This window comes from Alligator mississippiensis, chromosome 3, assembly GCF_030867095.1.
Source record: "Alligator mississippiensis isolate rAllMis1 chromosome 3, rAllMis1, whole genome shotgun sequence".
NCBI classification, from domain to species: Eukaryota; Metazoa; Chordata; order Crocodylia; family Alligatoridae; genus Alligator; species Alligator mississippiensis.
The window spans coordinates 94,568,648-94,586,767 of record NC_081826.1 but is presented as its reverse complement, the minus strand read 5'-3'; the positions used below and the strand labels follow the sequence as shown (position 1 = coordinate 94,586,767).

Here is an 18,120-nt window from a genome sequence, read left to right as displayed (position 1 = left end):
TTCAGGTCAGTAGAATGTATAGACCTTTACCTCCTTTTCCAAAACTGAAACTGAGAATGTTATCTACTCTGAGTTTTAATAAGGAGTCACTAGGGTCATGTATCACTTTAACAGTTAAATCGAACGGGTCAGAGAAAGTCCTCAATTTTCAAGCTTTTTTGTGAATTTCTTTTTGGAAGGTCAAACTGATATTGAGAGTTCTGATATATTAAGTTTTATGCCTAAAGTCTTGGCTTAGAGGAATCTCAACTAATGTATACAGCAAATATCTTTCCAATTAACTGGCATCTGGACAAGTCTACAGCTATGGTAGATCACTGTGTGCGGATGCTGTCACCAAGAGTGGTAACATGATCTGTGTGCAAATGTCAACCAAGGTCCAGAAAAGCATTTAGGAACAAGGCTGTGAACAGTCTAATTTACAGGAATTTAGTGCTCTTTTGCACTCTTACAATGGAGGCTTTGAGTAGTAAGGCAACAGAGGTAGGTTTTCAGGCATATTTAAAAAACCTGGAACACTTGTCAACAATGCCATAATTACTCACTCCCAGTTTATTCAACTTGAACGGTGCTGCTGGGGCTTGTAAAAATGTCAACTGTCTGTTGCCAAATACAAACTTGAGAAACAAATGCATTGAAAGTAAGGAAGAAATTTATTCAGCAAATAGTAAATTTACTTAAGAACTTAGGGCAAAAAAAGAAGAGGAAATTCAAAAGCACTGAAACATTTAATTTAAGAAAAGTCAAAATATGTTGTTTAAAGCTGTTTTAAAATTATACATTTTGACTTTTGATTTTGAAGTGGTTTGGTTTCAAAATTAAATTAATATTTAAGAGAAAATGGTGGGAAATAAAGTACAGCTAAATTACCTGAAATCAAAATGTGTCATTCACCTAAAAAAATCAATTTTTTGTTGACCTAAATTGATTTTTCCTTGATTTTTTACAGTTTAGACATTGAATAGAAAGATTTTTATGCATGCAGCTCTAGTAATAACTTGTACATTAGAAATTATGTGTTGTCGGATTTTAGTTATTCCATCCAGCATATCTCAAAGGAGAAACATCACTAACAACAAAACTATATTATACTAGAACTTTAGTGTTTCTTCGGTAATCGTTGCTGAAGAATTCATTACTACTGCTCTCACAGAGTTACAGAGTCAACAGGATGATTTTGCTTTTAAAATGTTATACAACTCTATACAGGTTTCTTTCATCCTTGTTTCCAAGATAATTCCTATAATTTAAAACTAATGGTAGGTAACATACAGAAAACACAAATTATGAAACTCAAAGAGCCATAGAAATTTACTGCCATTTCCCTCTGCTGGACAAGATAACTTCATTAGCAGTTAACACAGTTATGTCTCTATTTTACCCATACATGCTTCAAATGTTAGTTTAAGAGATTACAAGACACATTTTTTCCAGATGAGAGTAAATACTACCAAAATAATTCTGACAAAAGAACTGATGACTGATCCATTGTTACCTCACACCTTGTATATTTATTTGCACCAGAGAAGAGCTTAAAATGCAATAAAATCAGAATAGTCATGTTTTACACATTGCACTTGCTGAGCGCATCCAGACGAGCACGGTCATGAGTTATGTGGCACTGGAAACACTTTTGCAGCGCCACATACCACACAGTCTGCTGTTCTCCGCACTGCAGGGGCACACTGCATACTGTGCTGAGTTTTTTTGACCCCTGGATAAACAGGGGTCAAAAAAACCCACAGGAAAAAAAATGGTGCAATGCATGCTCAATCAACGCACGCTGCTGAAAAGCAGAAACAAATCATCCAGAGCCACGCTGTGGCTGCTGGCCAGGCTCCACAAAGCAGAAGCCCCAGGAGGCCCCAAGGACCCCACATAAGGGCACTGGGGCAGCCTAGTGCTGGCTCCAGCCTCTCCTACCCCACCTGGGGCAACATGACACACACCAAAGCACACACGGCACAGGCATTCTCTGGGGACAAGTAGCAGTGGCAGAAGTTGCACCGCTGCTACTTGCCCCAGGGAACCAAACATCCACGCACGTCTGGACACGCCCGCTATGTCCTGATTTAAGTGACTACAGAGGCTAAGGACAGAAGTTACACATGAACTGGTTTAAGTGATCAGAAACTGGTTTAAACCTGTAACAGAACACAAGTTCAGTGCACATAACCCAGTTTCAAAATGGCCAAAACTGGTTTAAGATAAACCTGGTTGAATGTAGAAATGATTTAGGTCAAACTTCTTTATGGAACTTCCATCCCAGACCCCTTCCTTGTTTATGTTAAATCAGAGTCCCCCAGCATGCTTTTCAGCCCTGGGCTGGGCTGGGCTGGGCTGTACTGTCTGCTTCAGAGAGCAGGGCTGGTCCCGCCTCTCTCCTTCCTAGCCAGAGCAGGGGCAGGGGCATAGCTAGATACTGGTTGGCATAGCCCCCTAAGGCGAAGAGGGCAGGACCCTGGCTACAGCTCATTCCCTTTCCCCTCCCCCCAGGGGGCCACAGCTAGGGTCTGCCTGGCCAGGGTGGAGTAGCCCCTGTCAGGGTCAATCCCTCTTGCCACTATAGCAGCAAGGATGGGGGCATGGCCAGATGCCAGCCAGCATGGCCCCACCATCTGCCAACCTCATCCAGGGTTGGGGCTGGGCTGGACCAGTCCACAGGCACTACTGAGGGTGGGCATGGAGGGGCTGGCCCGGGTTGGGCGGGGGCAGGGCCCTTCCCAGCCAGCTGTGGCTTCATGACAGTCCAGTCCAGTGTGCGTAGGCGGCGGCTGGCCAGGCAGTGGCGTGGAAGCAATGTCACTGCAGCTGCGGCCGAGCACCTTGACAGCTGGACTGGCAATGAGGGATGTGCTCGCAGCTGTCCAGGCCAGCTCAGAGGTGCTGACAGGCCTGGAGCTCAGCAGCCACCTGCTGTGGGGGCTTATGTGCCTACAGCCACTGCCACGATCACTGCACAGTGCCTGCAATAAGCATCTGTAGCTGCGCCTCCTCCACACCACTGCCTGGCCAGCTGCCGCCCATGCGCACCAGGCCAGGCTGTCATGGAGCCACAGCCAGCTGGGAAGGGCCCTACTCCTGTGGCCCAGTCTAGCCCAGTTCGCTCCTGGGTCCCTGCTCCCCGCACCCAGGCCAGGCTGGGCCGGGCTGTCAGGGAGCTGCTGAGGCAGTGCCGCACAGAGCCCCGCCCCAACAGGGGAGGAGGAGGAGGGGGAGAGCGGCTCCCTTACAGCCCAGCTCAGCCTGGCCTGGATGCAGGAAGCTGGGAGCAAATCAGGCTGGGCCAGGCCATGGGCGCAGGACCCTTCCCAGCTGGAGGTGGAGCTCAGACTGAAGCTGCAGGAGCTGTGTACCTGGATTGCTCCTGGCTCCCTGAGCCTAGCCCAGACTAGGCTGTCAGGGAGCCACTGTGGCAGGCAGGGCTCTCCCGTTTTCCTCCTTGCCCACCACAGGGTGGTGAGGGGTGCTCTATGGTGCACTGCCTCAGTGGCTGAACCAGCCTGTCATAAAGGGCTCTCCCCTTCTTTGCCATTATGTGGGGGCTGGGCTCTGTACAGCACTGCATCAGGACTCAGGGCTGGAAGGGCACAGTGCTGGGCCCCACTGAAGGGTGGTGGGGGAAACAGCCACTGTGGGGCAGGGGTGGAAAAACTGTACTCCAAGTGCTCAGGCTGGGCCGGGCTGTCAGAGAACCAGTGCAGCAGGCAGGGCTCTCCCCTTCCTCCTCCTCCGCCACAGGGGAGGATCTGGCCATACCCCATGCTTTTGCTGTTTGGTGCCAGCTGGGGCTGGGGCCTGACCATGCTTCTTTCCCCATCTGAAAAGTGTAACAAGGGCTGCTTTCCCCCTCCCCTTCCACGCAAACTTCAGCTGGGGTCCTTGAAGGCTAGGTTGGGGGTTTAAACCCCTCCCCAATCATACTCAGGTCTGCTGAGGGCTTGGACACGCCCTCCCCAGCTCAGCTTCCCTTGGCCACTGCCAAAGCGAAGGGAGGGCTTACTCTAGCGTCCCCTGGCTTCTGGCCTAAGTCACTGCAGGCATGTGCTTGCATTTCTGGAATTAAAAGTGAATGTCTGTTCACTTGCAAATCGGTTCAATCTACACAGGCTAGACTAACCTGCAAAAATTGAATCAATTCAGGCTCATGCTTTCTGAATGTCTGTCCTTAGCCATAGGGTTCAGGGCAACAGAAACCTCAGATCTTTCATGTCCAACTCCCTGTGCATAGTTTGAAAAGTAACCTCCAGCTGGTTTTGCTCTATCATTTAAATAGAGCTAAATCCTTCTTTCAGATAAATGCTCTTGATCTGCACTAACTTTATTTGCATATGAATCCCAAAGTAAAATTTGACAAGATGAGATAAAGCTAGTTCAGCTGCCTTATCCATGATCTTTTTCTAATTTTTGTAAAGTATCTTATATATAACCTTTCACTTCAGTACAATGGTCATTTCAACCACAGAGAAACAATTTTTACTTTCAAGTCATGTTTCTTGAACTGTAGTACTAAAATTGTTCATGGTATTTTGAAAAAAGAAACACTCCAAGCTGGGGGGGGAGGGGAGAGGAAGGGAGAGAGAATTGAGTGCAACGGATTGCCCATGCAAACACTTCTGTTACCTAGTTGTTCTCCAGATTTAGGGCAGCTGGGACAAACCTAACAAGTTTGAAGGCAACTCAGAAAGGCTCGTTTAAGAATGCTTTTGTTTTCATCTCAAATTCTGCACCATGGGGAGAGCACTGCTATAATCACCAAAATCTTCATTTCTCCATCTCCTCAAATGAAAATGAATGGAGATGGAGAAATGCTCGTTTGCTTTCCCATTTTGCCTGTGCCTTCCTCTGTAGGAACACCAACATGCCCAAACTTTAAGAAAAGTCTTCTCATAATAACTGGAAATGATTTCCTGAATGAACAAGCTTGGGGAACAGCATTCATTGCTAATGATGGAAAGAGGGTTTAAAATAAACTGGAGCATTTCAAGGCACAAGATCTCTGAAATGACTAATGGATTCTGTTTATTATAGGGGCAACTGGGAGAAAACAGTCATGTCAGAACTCATTATGACAGAGAAAGTGACAACCTTAGGTTACTCTCCTCCTGGCTTCTATGCTTTCACTGGCTAAAGAGATATTATCAGCTGCTCAATACGGCTGTTCCATAGAAAATAAATCCCCCTTTCTTCCTGGTTACACAGTCTCATTCATTTTTTGCTCAAACACTTTATAACACTCACGTCAAATCTTTCTGCAGCTGCTACCCTATTCCTAATCCTCTCCATCCTTTGTCTTTTTCAGCAGGGCTACTCTTTCCAAACAGCTTGAACCCTGCAATGTCACTCTATCTGGCTGTTGTTTTTTTTTTCCTTGCTGGCTCAAAACGCCAAACCCAAACAAAGAGGACACCAAAATACCCACTCAGCAGCTGCAAATAAGATTTTCCACTTGTTTATTTCCCCGATTTAAATAATTCATGCTGAAATCTATGCTGGAAGACTGCCCCATATTGGGCTTTTTAAAGTTTCAGCTAAAACAGTACAGTCATTTCCAAGAAAAAGGTTAAGGTAAATATGTTGTTTTACCCTTGTCAATTAAATTCTTAAAACCGTTTCACTGAAAAGCTCTAATGCCCACATACTTCGGAGCAGAGAGTTGAAATTTGGCAGGGGATAAGCTCTGTGTCAGGGGATATGACTTTTCTGATGCCTTCATGAAAATCTACATGTAGAAAGCCAAATTAGGAGCTTCTGAAAATCTCAGTTTGTACATGCACAATAGATATTTGGCAGAATTTGACAGCTAAAATTTACGAATGTGCCCTTTGCACTGGAGATACTTCATTGCTTCACAACTCCTATTTAACAATCAGAGTGTGTAATAGCACCAACTAAACATGCTCCATCCACAGGGCTTTCACTGAAGTGTCAGGTACAAAAACAAAGAAAAAAATGTCTCCTTCTGCTCTCAATCATAGTTTCATAGTTGGTAGGGTTAGAAGGGACCTGAGCAGATCATCAAGTCTGACTCCCTGCCATGGCAGGAAAGAGTACTGGGGTCAAACGACCCTGGCGAGGTGTTCATCCAGCCTCCTCTTAAAGACCCCAGGGTAGGAGCCAGCACCACTTATCTTGGAAGCTGGTTTCAGATCCTAGCTGCCCTGACAGTGAAGTAGCGCCTCCTGATATCTAGTCAAAATCTACCCTCTGCCAGCTTATGACCATTATTTCTTGACACTCCTGGTAGTGCTCAGGGGAACAGGGACTCCCCTAATGCTTGTTGGTCCCCCCTGACTAGTTTGTAAACAGCCACTAGATCCCCCTTCAGCCTTCTCTTGTGAAGGCTGAGCAGGTTCAGGTCCCTTGGCCTCTCCTCGTAGGGCCTGCCCTGCTGCACCCTGATCATGCGAGTGGCCCTCCTCTGAACCCTCTCCATGTTGTCCATATCCCTCCTGAAATGCGGTGCCCAGAACTGGATACGGTACTCCAACTGCGGCCTGACCAGTGTCGCATAGAGAGGGAGGATCACCTCCTTGGACCTGCTTGAGATGCATCTGTGGAGGCATGACAAGGTACGGTTGGCCTTCCTGACCGCTTCCCCACACTGCCGGCCCATGTTCATTTTGGCATCAATAATGACTCCAAGATCCTTTTCTGCCTCTGCACTGACGAGAAGGGAGTTCCCCAGCCTGTGGGTATGCTGCTGGTTCTTCCTCCCCAGGTGCAGTATCTTGCACTTGTCAGTGTTGAAACCCATCCTGTTCTCATCTGCCCACCCCTGTAACCTGTCTAGGTCTGATTGCAGCCTATTCCTCCCCACATCTTAGTGTCGTCAGCAAATTTGAACAGGGTGCTTTTTACACCCTTGTCCAAGTCACTGAAGATGTTGAACAGTGCGGGCCCGAGGACCGAGCCCTGGGGGACCCCACTGCCCACCCTCCTCCCTTTTTTAAAAATGGGAACCACACTGGCCCTTTTCCAAGCCTCTGGCACCTTGCCAGAGCACCATGACTGCTTGTAAAGCCATGCCAGGGGTCCCACAGTGACCTCTGCTAATTCCCTCAGCACTCTGGGGTGGAGATCGTCAGGACCTGCTGATTTAAATACATCCAGTCCCTCCAGAAGTTCCCTGACTAGGTCCTCACTGACCCTAGGCCTGGGTGCACCTCCCCTGGGACCCACAGGGGTCCCAGTGGCCGGGGTGACTCAGTCCCTGCTCAGAAAAATGGAGGCAAAGAAATTGTTAAATAGGTTAGCTTTGCTGTCTGGTGTGATGACCACATTTTCTAGTGTGTCCTGCAGAGGCCCCACATTACCCGGTACCTCCTTTTTACCCCTATGTATTTAAAAAAGGACTTCTTGTTGTCCTTGATCTGGGTAGCCAGTTCCATTTCCACCTTGGCCTTCCTGACTGCCCCCCTACAGCCCCGAGCAACTGAGGTATAGTCCTCCCTGGTGTTGTCCCCTCTCTTCCATTTGCATATGCCTCCTTTTTAGCTAGGGGACATTCCTGTATGCTTTTGGTGAGCCATGGGGGCTTTTGCACCCTCTTGCTCCTTTTGATCCACATTGGGATTACCTCCCTTTGGGCTTGGAGGATTGTCTCCTTAAGGAACGACCACTCTTCCTGTACACCCAACTCCCCTCCCCTCTGGGACCTCAGTGCCTCCCCAACTATTCTCCTTACCTCATTGAAATCCACCCTCCTGAAGTCCAGGGCTGCTGCATGAATAAACAGCGTGAATAAAAAAAATTAACACTTTTTATAGGACTTTTTAATTCATGTCCAGTATGTTTTTGGTTTTACAGGTAAATTTACAGAAACTAAAAATTAAAGAACAACCACCTAAATTATGGCCTGAACCAAGGGTATCAAAATCACTCCAAGTCCCAGGCTATATCTGGACTGCAGAGGGCTCCTTCTGAGCTGCATCTGCAGGGCCAGCAGCAGCTGCAACGTGGGTTCTGGGCAAGGCAGAAGTGCAGGTCTGGGGGCAGACAGCAGCATGGAGCCACATTTAGGTGGCAGCCTGGAGTTCTGGCATCAGTACAGAGCCAGGAGAATGTGGCAGCATGGGTCTCAGGGGTATTCAGCAGCATGGAGCTGGAGGCATGTGGCAGCATGGGGCTGCATCTGGGAAGCAGCATGGGTCCAGAGGTAAGTGGTGGCAGGTCTTCATTCAGGCAACAGCATAGAGCTGGGGGGCTGTCTCCAATGGCCATGTCCAGTGGAGTCCAGGGACTCCAGTTCTGCAGCAAGCCATGCCCCCAACATCTGGTAGTGAACTGGAGTACTAACAGGCTGGATTGAATGGTTCTATGGGCCAGATCTGGCCCACAGGCTGTAAGTCTGACACTGCTGGCCTAAACTTCATTGCTAGGGACAGACATTCAAAAAGCCTGAGCCTGAAGTAATTCAATCTGTGTAGGTTAGTCTAACCTGCCTATATTGAATCAGTTTGCAACTGTACAGATATTCCCTCTGGACCTAAGAAATGCAGGCATATGGCTGCAGTGGCTCAGGCTAGAAACTGGTGGGGCACTAGAGCAGCCCTCCCTTCCCTTCCACAATGCTGAGCGGAGGAGTGGCATGGCCAGACCGCAGCAGGACCTCTGATTAGGTGAGGAGTGTAAACCGCCACCCTGCCTGCACAGTCCCAGGCTTTTCCCTGCTTGCTGCTCAAGGGGCAGGAGTGTTGCCAGCCCCCAGCCAGCACTCTGAGGCAAAGCGGGGGATGTGCAGTGCATGCATCTGTTGATGATACTGAGCTTTTCAATCTCCCTCTCCCTGCTTCTTCATACTGTCGGCACACCTGACAGGGTAGGGAGCCAGCAGGGAGCTGATAACACAGCATTTATCAGTCCATCAACAAAACAAAAGCCTCTCTCATTAGTTCAAGCTCTTCTTAAACAGCTTTTTCCAAGGAAGGAACGGAAGGACATTACCAGATGATATGCTGATTATCTCCAAAAAGCCCTAAACTGACACTGTTCTGTCTGCCTGTCCCAGTGAAATTGGAGACACATACATATAGACATCTCTCAGCATTACCCAGCATACCACATGCCTAGATTTCATGGGGCTGGAGTCTGTGCTCTGAGAGAGGGGAGGGAGGGATACCTGCTTAAGCAGAGAGGGTAAAGGGCAGGGGGAAGTCAGGCAGATCCTGCTATACCTGTAGTCTCCACCGGAGCTCTGGCTAGGGAGCAGAGGTTCGGGGCCAGCCCTGTTCTCTGGAGCACAGAACACAGCCCAGTTTAACTCTGATTTAACTTAAAGCAGGAAGGGGTCTGGGAAACGCACTGCATAAACTGGTTTGACCCAAATCAGTTAAGTCTGATACTACATTCAACCAGATTTATCTTAAACCAGTTTCAGCCATTTTGAAACTGGTTTATGTGCACTGAACTTATGTTCTGTTATAGGTTTAAACCAGTTTCTGATCACTTAACCTGGTTTATGTGAAATGTCTGTCCCTAGCCAATGTAATTACTAAGGTATTTTAAATTAAATAAAAACAATACTACTAAGCAATGCATGCTTTGCTTGTGAGATTTTCAAGTCAAACCACTGACCTGGTAGAAGTCACCACCTAAACCTACATTTGGTGAAGTAGGAAACCGTTATTTGATAGAAACAGCCTCATCTGCAGGTGCAGAGAATATTTTCTTAATTTCTCTACATTCAAATAATTAATTCTAAGTCAATAAATCAATGGGGACTTGAAAAGGTAGGGAAACTTAGTTTCTATTTATGGACTGGAAGAGGAAAACAAGTGGGAGAGAGTATGGCATCTACCAACTATAAAATTTCCAAGAACAACATTTATCAGCTACGTTCTGAGCTCAAGTAGTAGGAGACTGCGGTCATGTACAGACATTATGTTTCTAGGAGGAGTCACCACTCTCCCAGTAGAAACTACATTTGTACAAGCGCTCACTCAATTTCTCCTAGGGGAAACATGCCCCTCTGGGAGAGAGATCTTTCATGTATCAAGTATTTATTTTGAATTTCAGATATTTAACTGTCAAATTAAACTGTCACCCTTTTTCGGGCATAGGGAGACTGCCGTTGTTCACAACACACTACTATTCACAACAGCACAGTCTCCCTATGCCTGAAGAAGGGTACTTGTTCCCGAAAGCTTTCAAAGAACTTTGTTCCAATTACTCAGTTGGTCTAATAAAAAATATCACATCTACCCAAAGAACCTTGCCTGCCCATGTCCTCAAACCAAAATGGCTACAATCAAAAACCTGCACCCTAGAAAATTAGTTTCTATTCCTGTCTCTACCACAGATCTTCCCCTGCACATAGTTACCACTGTTCATGTGCCTGCAGTTTTACAGGGAGGTGGAAATGAGCTGCATTTTAAGCTGCTCTAAACCTAACTAGTTCTAGGCCTACTCCTAACTAATGGTAAGGTACCTCAACCAGGGCAGCTTACCCCTCAATGAAACAGGCCTAATTTTTCCAGGTTGGCTTTCACTAATGGTGGGTTAGTTACAGGTACATCAAATACCTACTGTTAATATGGAAGGTGCATCACCTGCTCTGCAGTAACAGCCTCAGAGCCTGCAATTACCCATGACAAGTGAGAGTTAAGCTGGAACAAGTTAGTTGCTTTGTTCAGGGGTAAGCTGTCCTAGTTTAGCACTCAGTTTGAGATAGTTACCACAGAGCAGCTCTCAGTCAGAGACAGGTACCATAGAGCAGCTGAGGCACAGTAAAGCCTGACTCCCTGTTAATTAAGGACATAATAGGTTACAGCAAGTTTGGAGAAATTCAGGGCTCTGTTGGGCTCACCACCCACCCTGTGGCTGCTGCAACTGCAGGCATGCAACCCCCATGTCTGTAAAGATGAATGGTATCCTCCAGTTATCTGGCTATAAACTCTTTGGAGCAAGAGCTGTACCTTTTATATTGGTCAAGTACTAACTGCATTTCAGGCACACCGAAAATACAAATCTCTCATATATTTTGAAGAATACACTAAGGGACTTATGTCCTACTAATTCACTTAGAGGTAACTCTGTTCCACTGAATCTTAGTGCTTCATCAATCAACTTTTCCTTTCCCTAATATTTCTCAATCTTTCTCCTTTTGAAGACTACTCCATGAGAGCTCTCCAACATTGGACTACTTGCTTGTCCATCACTTCAATAGCCCATAGCTTGTTTTCAAAATATGTCACTCACAAGACTGCCAGGCAGAGCTTTGTGCAATGATGAGCTAGAACCAGGCATAACTAATTATAAAAAATATATGAAGTGGATGGCTGGGTATTGTATGGAATATATTTCACATGTCCCCTAGCAAATTACAATGCCCAGCAAGAACTATTGGCATCTGCAAGTAGTTTAAAAACAAACAAATAACTCCACCCCCCCAAACCTTATAAGTAAGGCATCAGCCAGGCTATTTCTGGCACAGATCTTCAGTAGTTTAACATGCATATGTGTCACAGTAACATTAAAGTTTATATCAGCTGACAAATATATCCTTTTATGTATAGTAAGTGCAAAAACTCTCGCGGTGAGTTTGTTCTCCTTATAATTCAAAACACACAAAGAAATTAAACATGGTTTGTCCACCTTAGAAAACTGAATCAGGTTTTGTTCCATTTGACTCACAGGCATTGTTTGAAGGATTAAAAGAACCACATAATTACAGTGGCTCTCTAAAGCTGACCACAGCTCAGAGGAGATAAATGACTTACCTCATTATGCCTGAGTGTTCTCTCTCACTCTGGTTTAAAAATGAACAAAGACAGGAGCCCCATACGTTGTATTATCAAAAGAACAGAAATGCTCCCATAGATCAGGATATAGGGCATAGTAAAAGCCCACATTTAAAATCTTTCACTCCCTTTACTTTGCATTCCGTCTCTTATTTTGTTTACTTCCAAGAACTATCATTCTATTCTGATTATCTATTTGTCAGATATAATAGAGACTATTCCTAACACACATTTCTGTATCTGAAATGCAATGTTATTTGTACATTATAAATCAGATCCTTTCTGCCTTACTTATGCCAGTAGCACCATTGACATGACTGAGTAACATGAACCTAAATTTAGCCCTGAATTTTATCTGTTTATCTGAATTAACCTTTCAGGGACAAATCGTATAGGTCTCACTCAATCCTAACAGAGGCAAACTTCCCAAAAATAAGGGAAGTCAGATCTCACAATATCACACTGAAGACAAAGAGAGTTTTGCCAAGGTAAAACTGAGCCACAGAATATCTAGTGGCCATATGTAAACTGTAATCTCAGTACCATGAAAGGCACTATTTTAAAAAAAATCAATTCCTTCTCTACTTTCTAAGTCAGAGATGCTACCGGACATGTAGAAAGGTGTTTCACATGATAATCAGTCCCAGTTGTACCAGTAACTTTAATGGTTGGAGACATTTTGCTTTGGGATTACTCTAAAATGCTTTTGATAACAAGGTTCCAATCTAAACCAAACCCATAGTTCAGCATAATTTCTCTGACTACTGCTTACCTCTTTCAACCTGTCCAACTCATTTTGTACTGCCTGCTTGGATATTTCCACCTCAATGATCTGCTGTCGAAGGATCTCATTCTCGTCTTCTGCTTTAACACGTTTCTCTTCCACACTCTCCAGTTCATGGTGCAGTCTGACAGATACATCTTTGGCTACCTGATTGAAACAGCACAAACATATATATGAATTCTAATATGCCACAAGTAAGCTATGGTCTCTGAACACAAACTATATCTCAACTCCAAACAATAAAAGAATTTTCAGGGGTTTTTTTTGTATATTCAGAGGTGAACTATGCCAGAATTTATATTCATGTGTCCAGAGGAGAAAAACAAAAAGGGAACTTTAGAGTTATCAAAGAACTTCTCTCAAAATTAAGACAACGCCAGGGATACCACTTAAAAAGCCTTTTATACACCGAATGTGAACCGTATGACATCGCTTAAAAAATATGCTGGAATTATGTTGAAAGCACTGCCAAGTCTCTGATCTGATCAAAACCACAGGTGTGCAACATCCTTATCCACCAGGACTTGTTGCATCACCAGCAATCAGAACTAAAGTAAAAAGGATAACTGAGAGGAGAAACTGAGGCAGAGGGAGGGGAAATGAAACAGCAAATGAGTGGCAGAGCCAAAAGCTGAACTCAGGTACCCTGAGTTCTTTTCCAGGGCCCAATCTGCTAGGCCAGTCTGCCTCTCTGTTATGAAGCCCTACCTACCGCCCTGTTAAGGCCCTATACCTATTATTCTAAACCTATGATTATTTTCTTAATCATTTCGGTGATCAGGGTATGATCAGAGCTTCTCTTTCACTTAGCAAAGCCAGCTGGTATCTAAGCACCGTTGCATCTGACAGAAAAAGACACTGTGTCCCACTGACAAAAGGGAGATACCTGCTCCTCTGATACTTACAGGGGTACATAGTGGGGGAGGGAGGATGCAAGCAGGTCACCAGCACTAGGCTTTGATTCAGAGGGAGTGCCAGGGGAACCCACACCACTGCACTACCACAGCCTCAGCAGCAACCCATGTGCAGGGGCTTGCACTAATACAGCAGCAGCCCATGCCCCCTTAACTGTACCAGCCTCTGCAAGAGGAGGTAAGTGCTGACAAGTCATCAAGAAGAACATCAACATTTTAAGTTACAGCTATGAGAATAGGGGTACCCCTGCATCAGCTGGCGAAGACATGCTCCTCCCTGCTATACTATATGAGGCAATGCACCTTGGTCAAGAAAGGAGACAAACTTTAAATAGATTTCTCCACTCTCCTGCAAATGGACAATTGATGGCTTTGCCCACTTGCCTACTGAGCTCTCCAGAAGAGAATTGAAGGATGAGTATCAGCAGCAATCAAAAATAGGTAAAACTGGCACAAAAGCTAAAAAACTAAATAATAATAATAATAATGAAAGTTCTTTCTAAAAAGGAAAAGGAGGAATCTCTCTTATAAGCATATTTAGAATGGTGAAGATTATTTGAATTACAGCACAACAGCAAAAGTATATAATATTGTCCAGTTCTAAAAAGTTACTTTGTTTTGCAAATTCTAGTTCAAAGTTTTTCAAAATGTCGTGTGAAATTTATTTTTCAAAACGTTTGCAATGTCCAAAACATCTGAAAAAACAGATGAGCCAAATTAGATTCTAAAAAACAAACTTTTGCAAAGGTTATCCTAAATGCAAAATTTCCATTAACATTTAAAAAAAATGTCAGTGCTAGCAGTTTATTTCATAGGAATCATATGTTTCTACAGTATTTCAAATCCAAACATTTGAATGTATGGCCATTATCACCAAAACATGAAACTTACCAGAAACTGATAAAAAAGAAGATAGATTTTGACTATCTTTAAAAAAAAGGGAAAAAGAAGGAAAAATAAAAATATATTTAGATTTTTTTAATTATACAGTAAAACTTTTTTTTTAAAGAAACATATGAATGTAACTATTTGAGCTTGTGTGTATGGTTTTTGTTTGTAAAATCCTGTTTTGATTATATCAAGTTGCACATTTGCTTGCTACAAATAGAAAATATGAAACTGACACGTTGAGAAATATAGGTGTTACTTTTATCTTAATTATTTTGACCACAGACCAAGACCATGTAATTCAGCTTTCTGCTATGAATGTCCATGAATCCCTCACCCACCTTTAAATCTTGTTCCAAACTTCTAATGAGTTCTCCATCCACTTGGCCTGTTTGTGCAACTTTCAAGCTTTTCTGTTCTGCTTTCCTGAGACGATATTGCAGGATGCGGCAGTTCTTGTTTGCACGGTCCAACTCTCGCCGGAGTTCCTGCAGCTGGTAAACATCTTCCTCTAAGTAACTGTCACGCATCTCCTCCATTTCAGCGCGTAGCTCATCCAGCTCATCCTGTGAAAAGCCCAAAGTCTTCCATCATATCTCTAAATCTCACCCAGAGGAACAAAAAAAATTCTCCGTGCTTGCCAGCATACATTATCAATAAGGTGACAACCAAAAGACAGAAACAGCAATATTATCCCTTAATGGAATAATTACATTGAAATGTATTAATGAATTCCTGTTCTATTCATTACAATTGCCATGGCAATTAACTGAGAGATAAGGGGTTTTGGGGGTGATGCCTTTTACTGGACAAACTGTATAGTTGAGACAGAGACAAGCTTTCGAATTCAAAACATTCTTCTTCAGGTCCTTTTTCATGTACCTACTATCGTAGTAATTAAGAACAGATCAGAATTACAAGGATGTATATCTGTCTCCTAAAACGGATAACATATTTTCCCTTTCCATAGTGAATTAAAATTAAAATGTACATAGCAGTCTTTATCTTAAATTTTTTTTCCATCAGAATTATAGCAAACCCACCTTACTGCTTCAGCTGCTCTGTATAACATCTTTATAATACAAATCCCTTACAATCAAAATTGTCCTTTTGCATATTAATAACTTTAATACATCTTCAAAACATAAACTTTTCAGCTCTTTAGCCAAACAACCAACTGCTCCAACATAAGAATTCTTTACAACCTAGTCTAATCAGCACAAATGCACTTAAAACCCAGTTAGCTGAGACTCCCTCCCCACCACCACCCAACCAGTGTGTGCTTCAAACACAAATGCACATTCCAGAATCAGAAGCAGAAAAAAAAAGATCTGCCAAAGAAATATAAACAAGTCACTTCTTCCCTAAAAGCTTTAATTCTGCCCCAAATGTAAATCATACCACGAGGGCACATGTTCCCTCCCCTAAATCAGATATGAAGATTTACAGCAGGGTAAGCCACTGCTAGCTGAGGATGAATTCTATCATTCCAGTTTGTTTCATCTGTGCATGACTGAAGCTCTTGAGCTAAAGTTCTTCACAGACCTTCCAGTTCAGGGGTACAGGCCATCAAATTGCTGTGGCAGCTCCAGCAACATTTACAACTCCATTATTAACTTTATACTGAGTTTAACAAAGAGAAAGGACTCATGCCAAGGAAAGTGCAAGGACAAGTGCTGTTCTACACCATAAACTCCTTTAGCACAACTGGTACAGCCGCAGTATATTATCAGCCTAACCTAAAAGCCATAGTTACATATTTTAATAAGCAATACAAAGAAGCAGTATTCATAAGGGGAAACTATTATAAAATACATTTAGAATTCTTTCTTCTGAATACCTTTGACTATTAATTAAATTTCATGTGCACAGGTTAAAGAGATGAGACACTTTTGTTACCCTTTTAAAGTTTTCAGTTCATCAGGGTTGGTAAGTCTGACAAAAATACCAAAATAATTTACATTTTGAAACTAAATCTGATGTTTTTATTTACAGCAGATTTTCAAATTAAATTAAATATCACATTAAAAAATAAACCAGGTGAAAATTAAGTTTAAAATTATAATAGCCTATAGTGAGGATTAAAATTATTGCATTTCGTTACTGCCATTTAAATTACATAAAAATACTGTTTGAGCAGCACATTCACTTACAATGTTTTTAAGAAATCAGACTACTAAAGTGAGGAAAGTAACTGGCTAGGCCCTAGCACCAGATTTTTAAAATGATAAATCAATTTTTGACAACTACAGCTCCTTCTGCACTGAAGAAAGAAGATTTTCTTAAATTAAATGACTACATTCAAAATTGAGAAGCAGATAGGGAGTTTAAAAGTAGCTACATTTGTTTCTTCTTTAAAGCTATGAATGATGCCTTCTAAGTGTAAAAAGTACGTGCAACTGGTGCCAAATTAGTCGGGGGAGGGGAGGCCATGTGCTCCCCCAGTGACCAGTCAGCAACCAGGGGATTCCGGCCAATCTTGCTGACCAGGGATCTCACCCACTGGGGGGTGAGCGGGATCCCCCCACAGCAACACTTACTGACTGGTGAGCGGCTGTGCCACTCCCGAAAGCAGCTGTAGCGCTCCCAGAAGTGGCCACGGCGCTTCTGGAAGCGGCCGTGGCATACATCCAGTGCTCCCACGCCCCAGCTGCCACTCGCAGGGGAGCACCAGTGTTCCCACCTGCCCCTGCCCCCCCGCCCATCACTTAAGTGGGGAGTGAGGCTAGTCAGGGAGTGCACCAGCACTCTCAGGGGGTGCCCTGTGCACCCCTATGCATCGCCACTGGTAAGAAGCTGAGATCTTCCTTTGCTTCATGAATTAGTTAGTTAGTTTTAAATGCATTCTGATATTTTCCCTCAGGTATGCAGCAAATTTTATGTAATAAGAAGCAAGTTTAAAATCTTTGTGTTTTATAATATCATTGCATTCTCATTTCCATCTGAAAGCTTAATAGAAATAAAAAATTAATCATGTAGTAATTAAGAAATATTTTTCACCATTTTCTAACATAATGCAAACTTAATTTTAACACAAGTAGTTGTCTGACTTCAGTAGGACTACTAAGTGTAAAGTTATGCCTAAGTATTTAAACATAAGTATTTGCTCTATTGGAATCTTGATTAGTAAACTCTCTGGGATTATGCACAGACATTTGGGGAGGTTAGGGGGAGGTTAGAGTGCATTAAAAATAGGCACCTGATTTTATTTAGTTCACCTATCTGTGGACCTTCTCTGGATCCCTGGTTAAAGTGATCTAAGTATGAATTGCATGGAAGTTCTAGGAAGGTTAGATTGGTCAAAAAATGGCTGACTTAATCTAATTTAACTCTACCTTGGAGGTGGGTACAGTGAGACTAATCTACTGAACTTTTATACCATGAATGGTATGTGCCCCTGGTGGCTGGGGGGCATGGCTGCGGTGGCAGCAGCAGCAACACAGCAGTGGCAGTGGCGGGAGCCCAGCAGCAGTGAGAGGGGAGCTCCTGCAGATGCCGCTGGCACTGTCAGTAGCGGGGTGGGGGTGGGGGATGGCAAGTGCTGACCATGGGTTGGTGACCACCCACAGGCACTGCTGGCAGCAGCAGCAGCAGCCAGAAGCGACCAGGGACCAACCGCAGACACTGCCAGTGGTGAAGTGGCAAGTGGCGACCACCTGCAGGCACCACCAACAGTGTTGGTGACACCTTTTTGGAGGAGGTGTACTACCACATGCATACACCCGCTATGCGTCGCCCCTGTTCTATACACTTTCCCAATGCAAGTCCAGCCACTGGCCCCAGCCCTGGAGCT

The 18,120-nt window shown here is 44.0% G+C and overlaps 1 protein-coding gene across 12 annotated transcripts in view; it reads right to left on the bottom strand.

Annotated features, from left to right (window-relative positions):
• The window catches only part of MTCL1 (microtubule crosslinking factor 1), a 189,361-nt gene that overhangs the window by 144,178 nt on the left and 27,063 nt on the right, over window positions 1–18,120 (bottom strand). For all 12 annotated transcript variants that reach the window (XM_019490559.2, XM_059724242.1, XM_019490563.2 and 9 more), the window contains 2 exons: window positions 14,669–14,893; window positions 12,514–12,672 (listed from right to left, as the gene is read on the bottom strand). In XM_019490559.2, coding sequence (XP_019346104.1) covers window positions 12,514–12,672; window positions 14,669–14,866 — 357 coding nt within the window. In that variant the 5' untranslated portion in view covers window positions 14,867–14,893. The remainder of the gene's footprint in view (window positions 1–12,513; window positions 12,673–14,668; window positions 14,894–18,120) is intronic.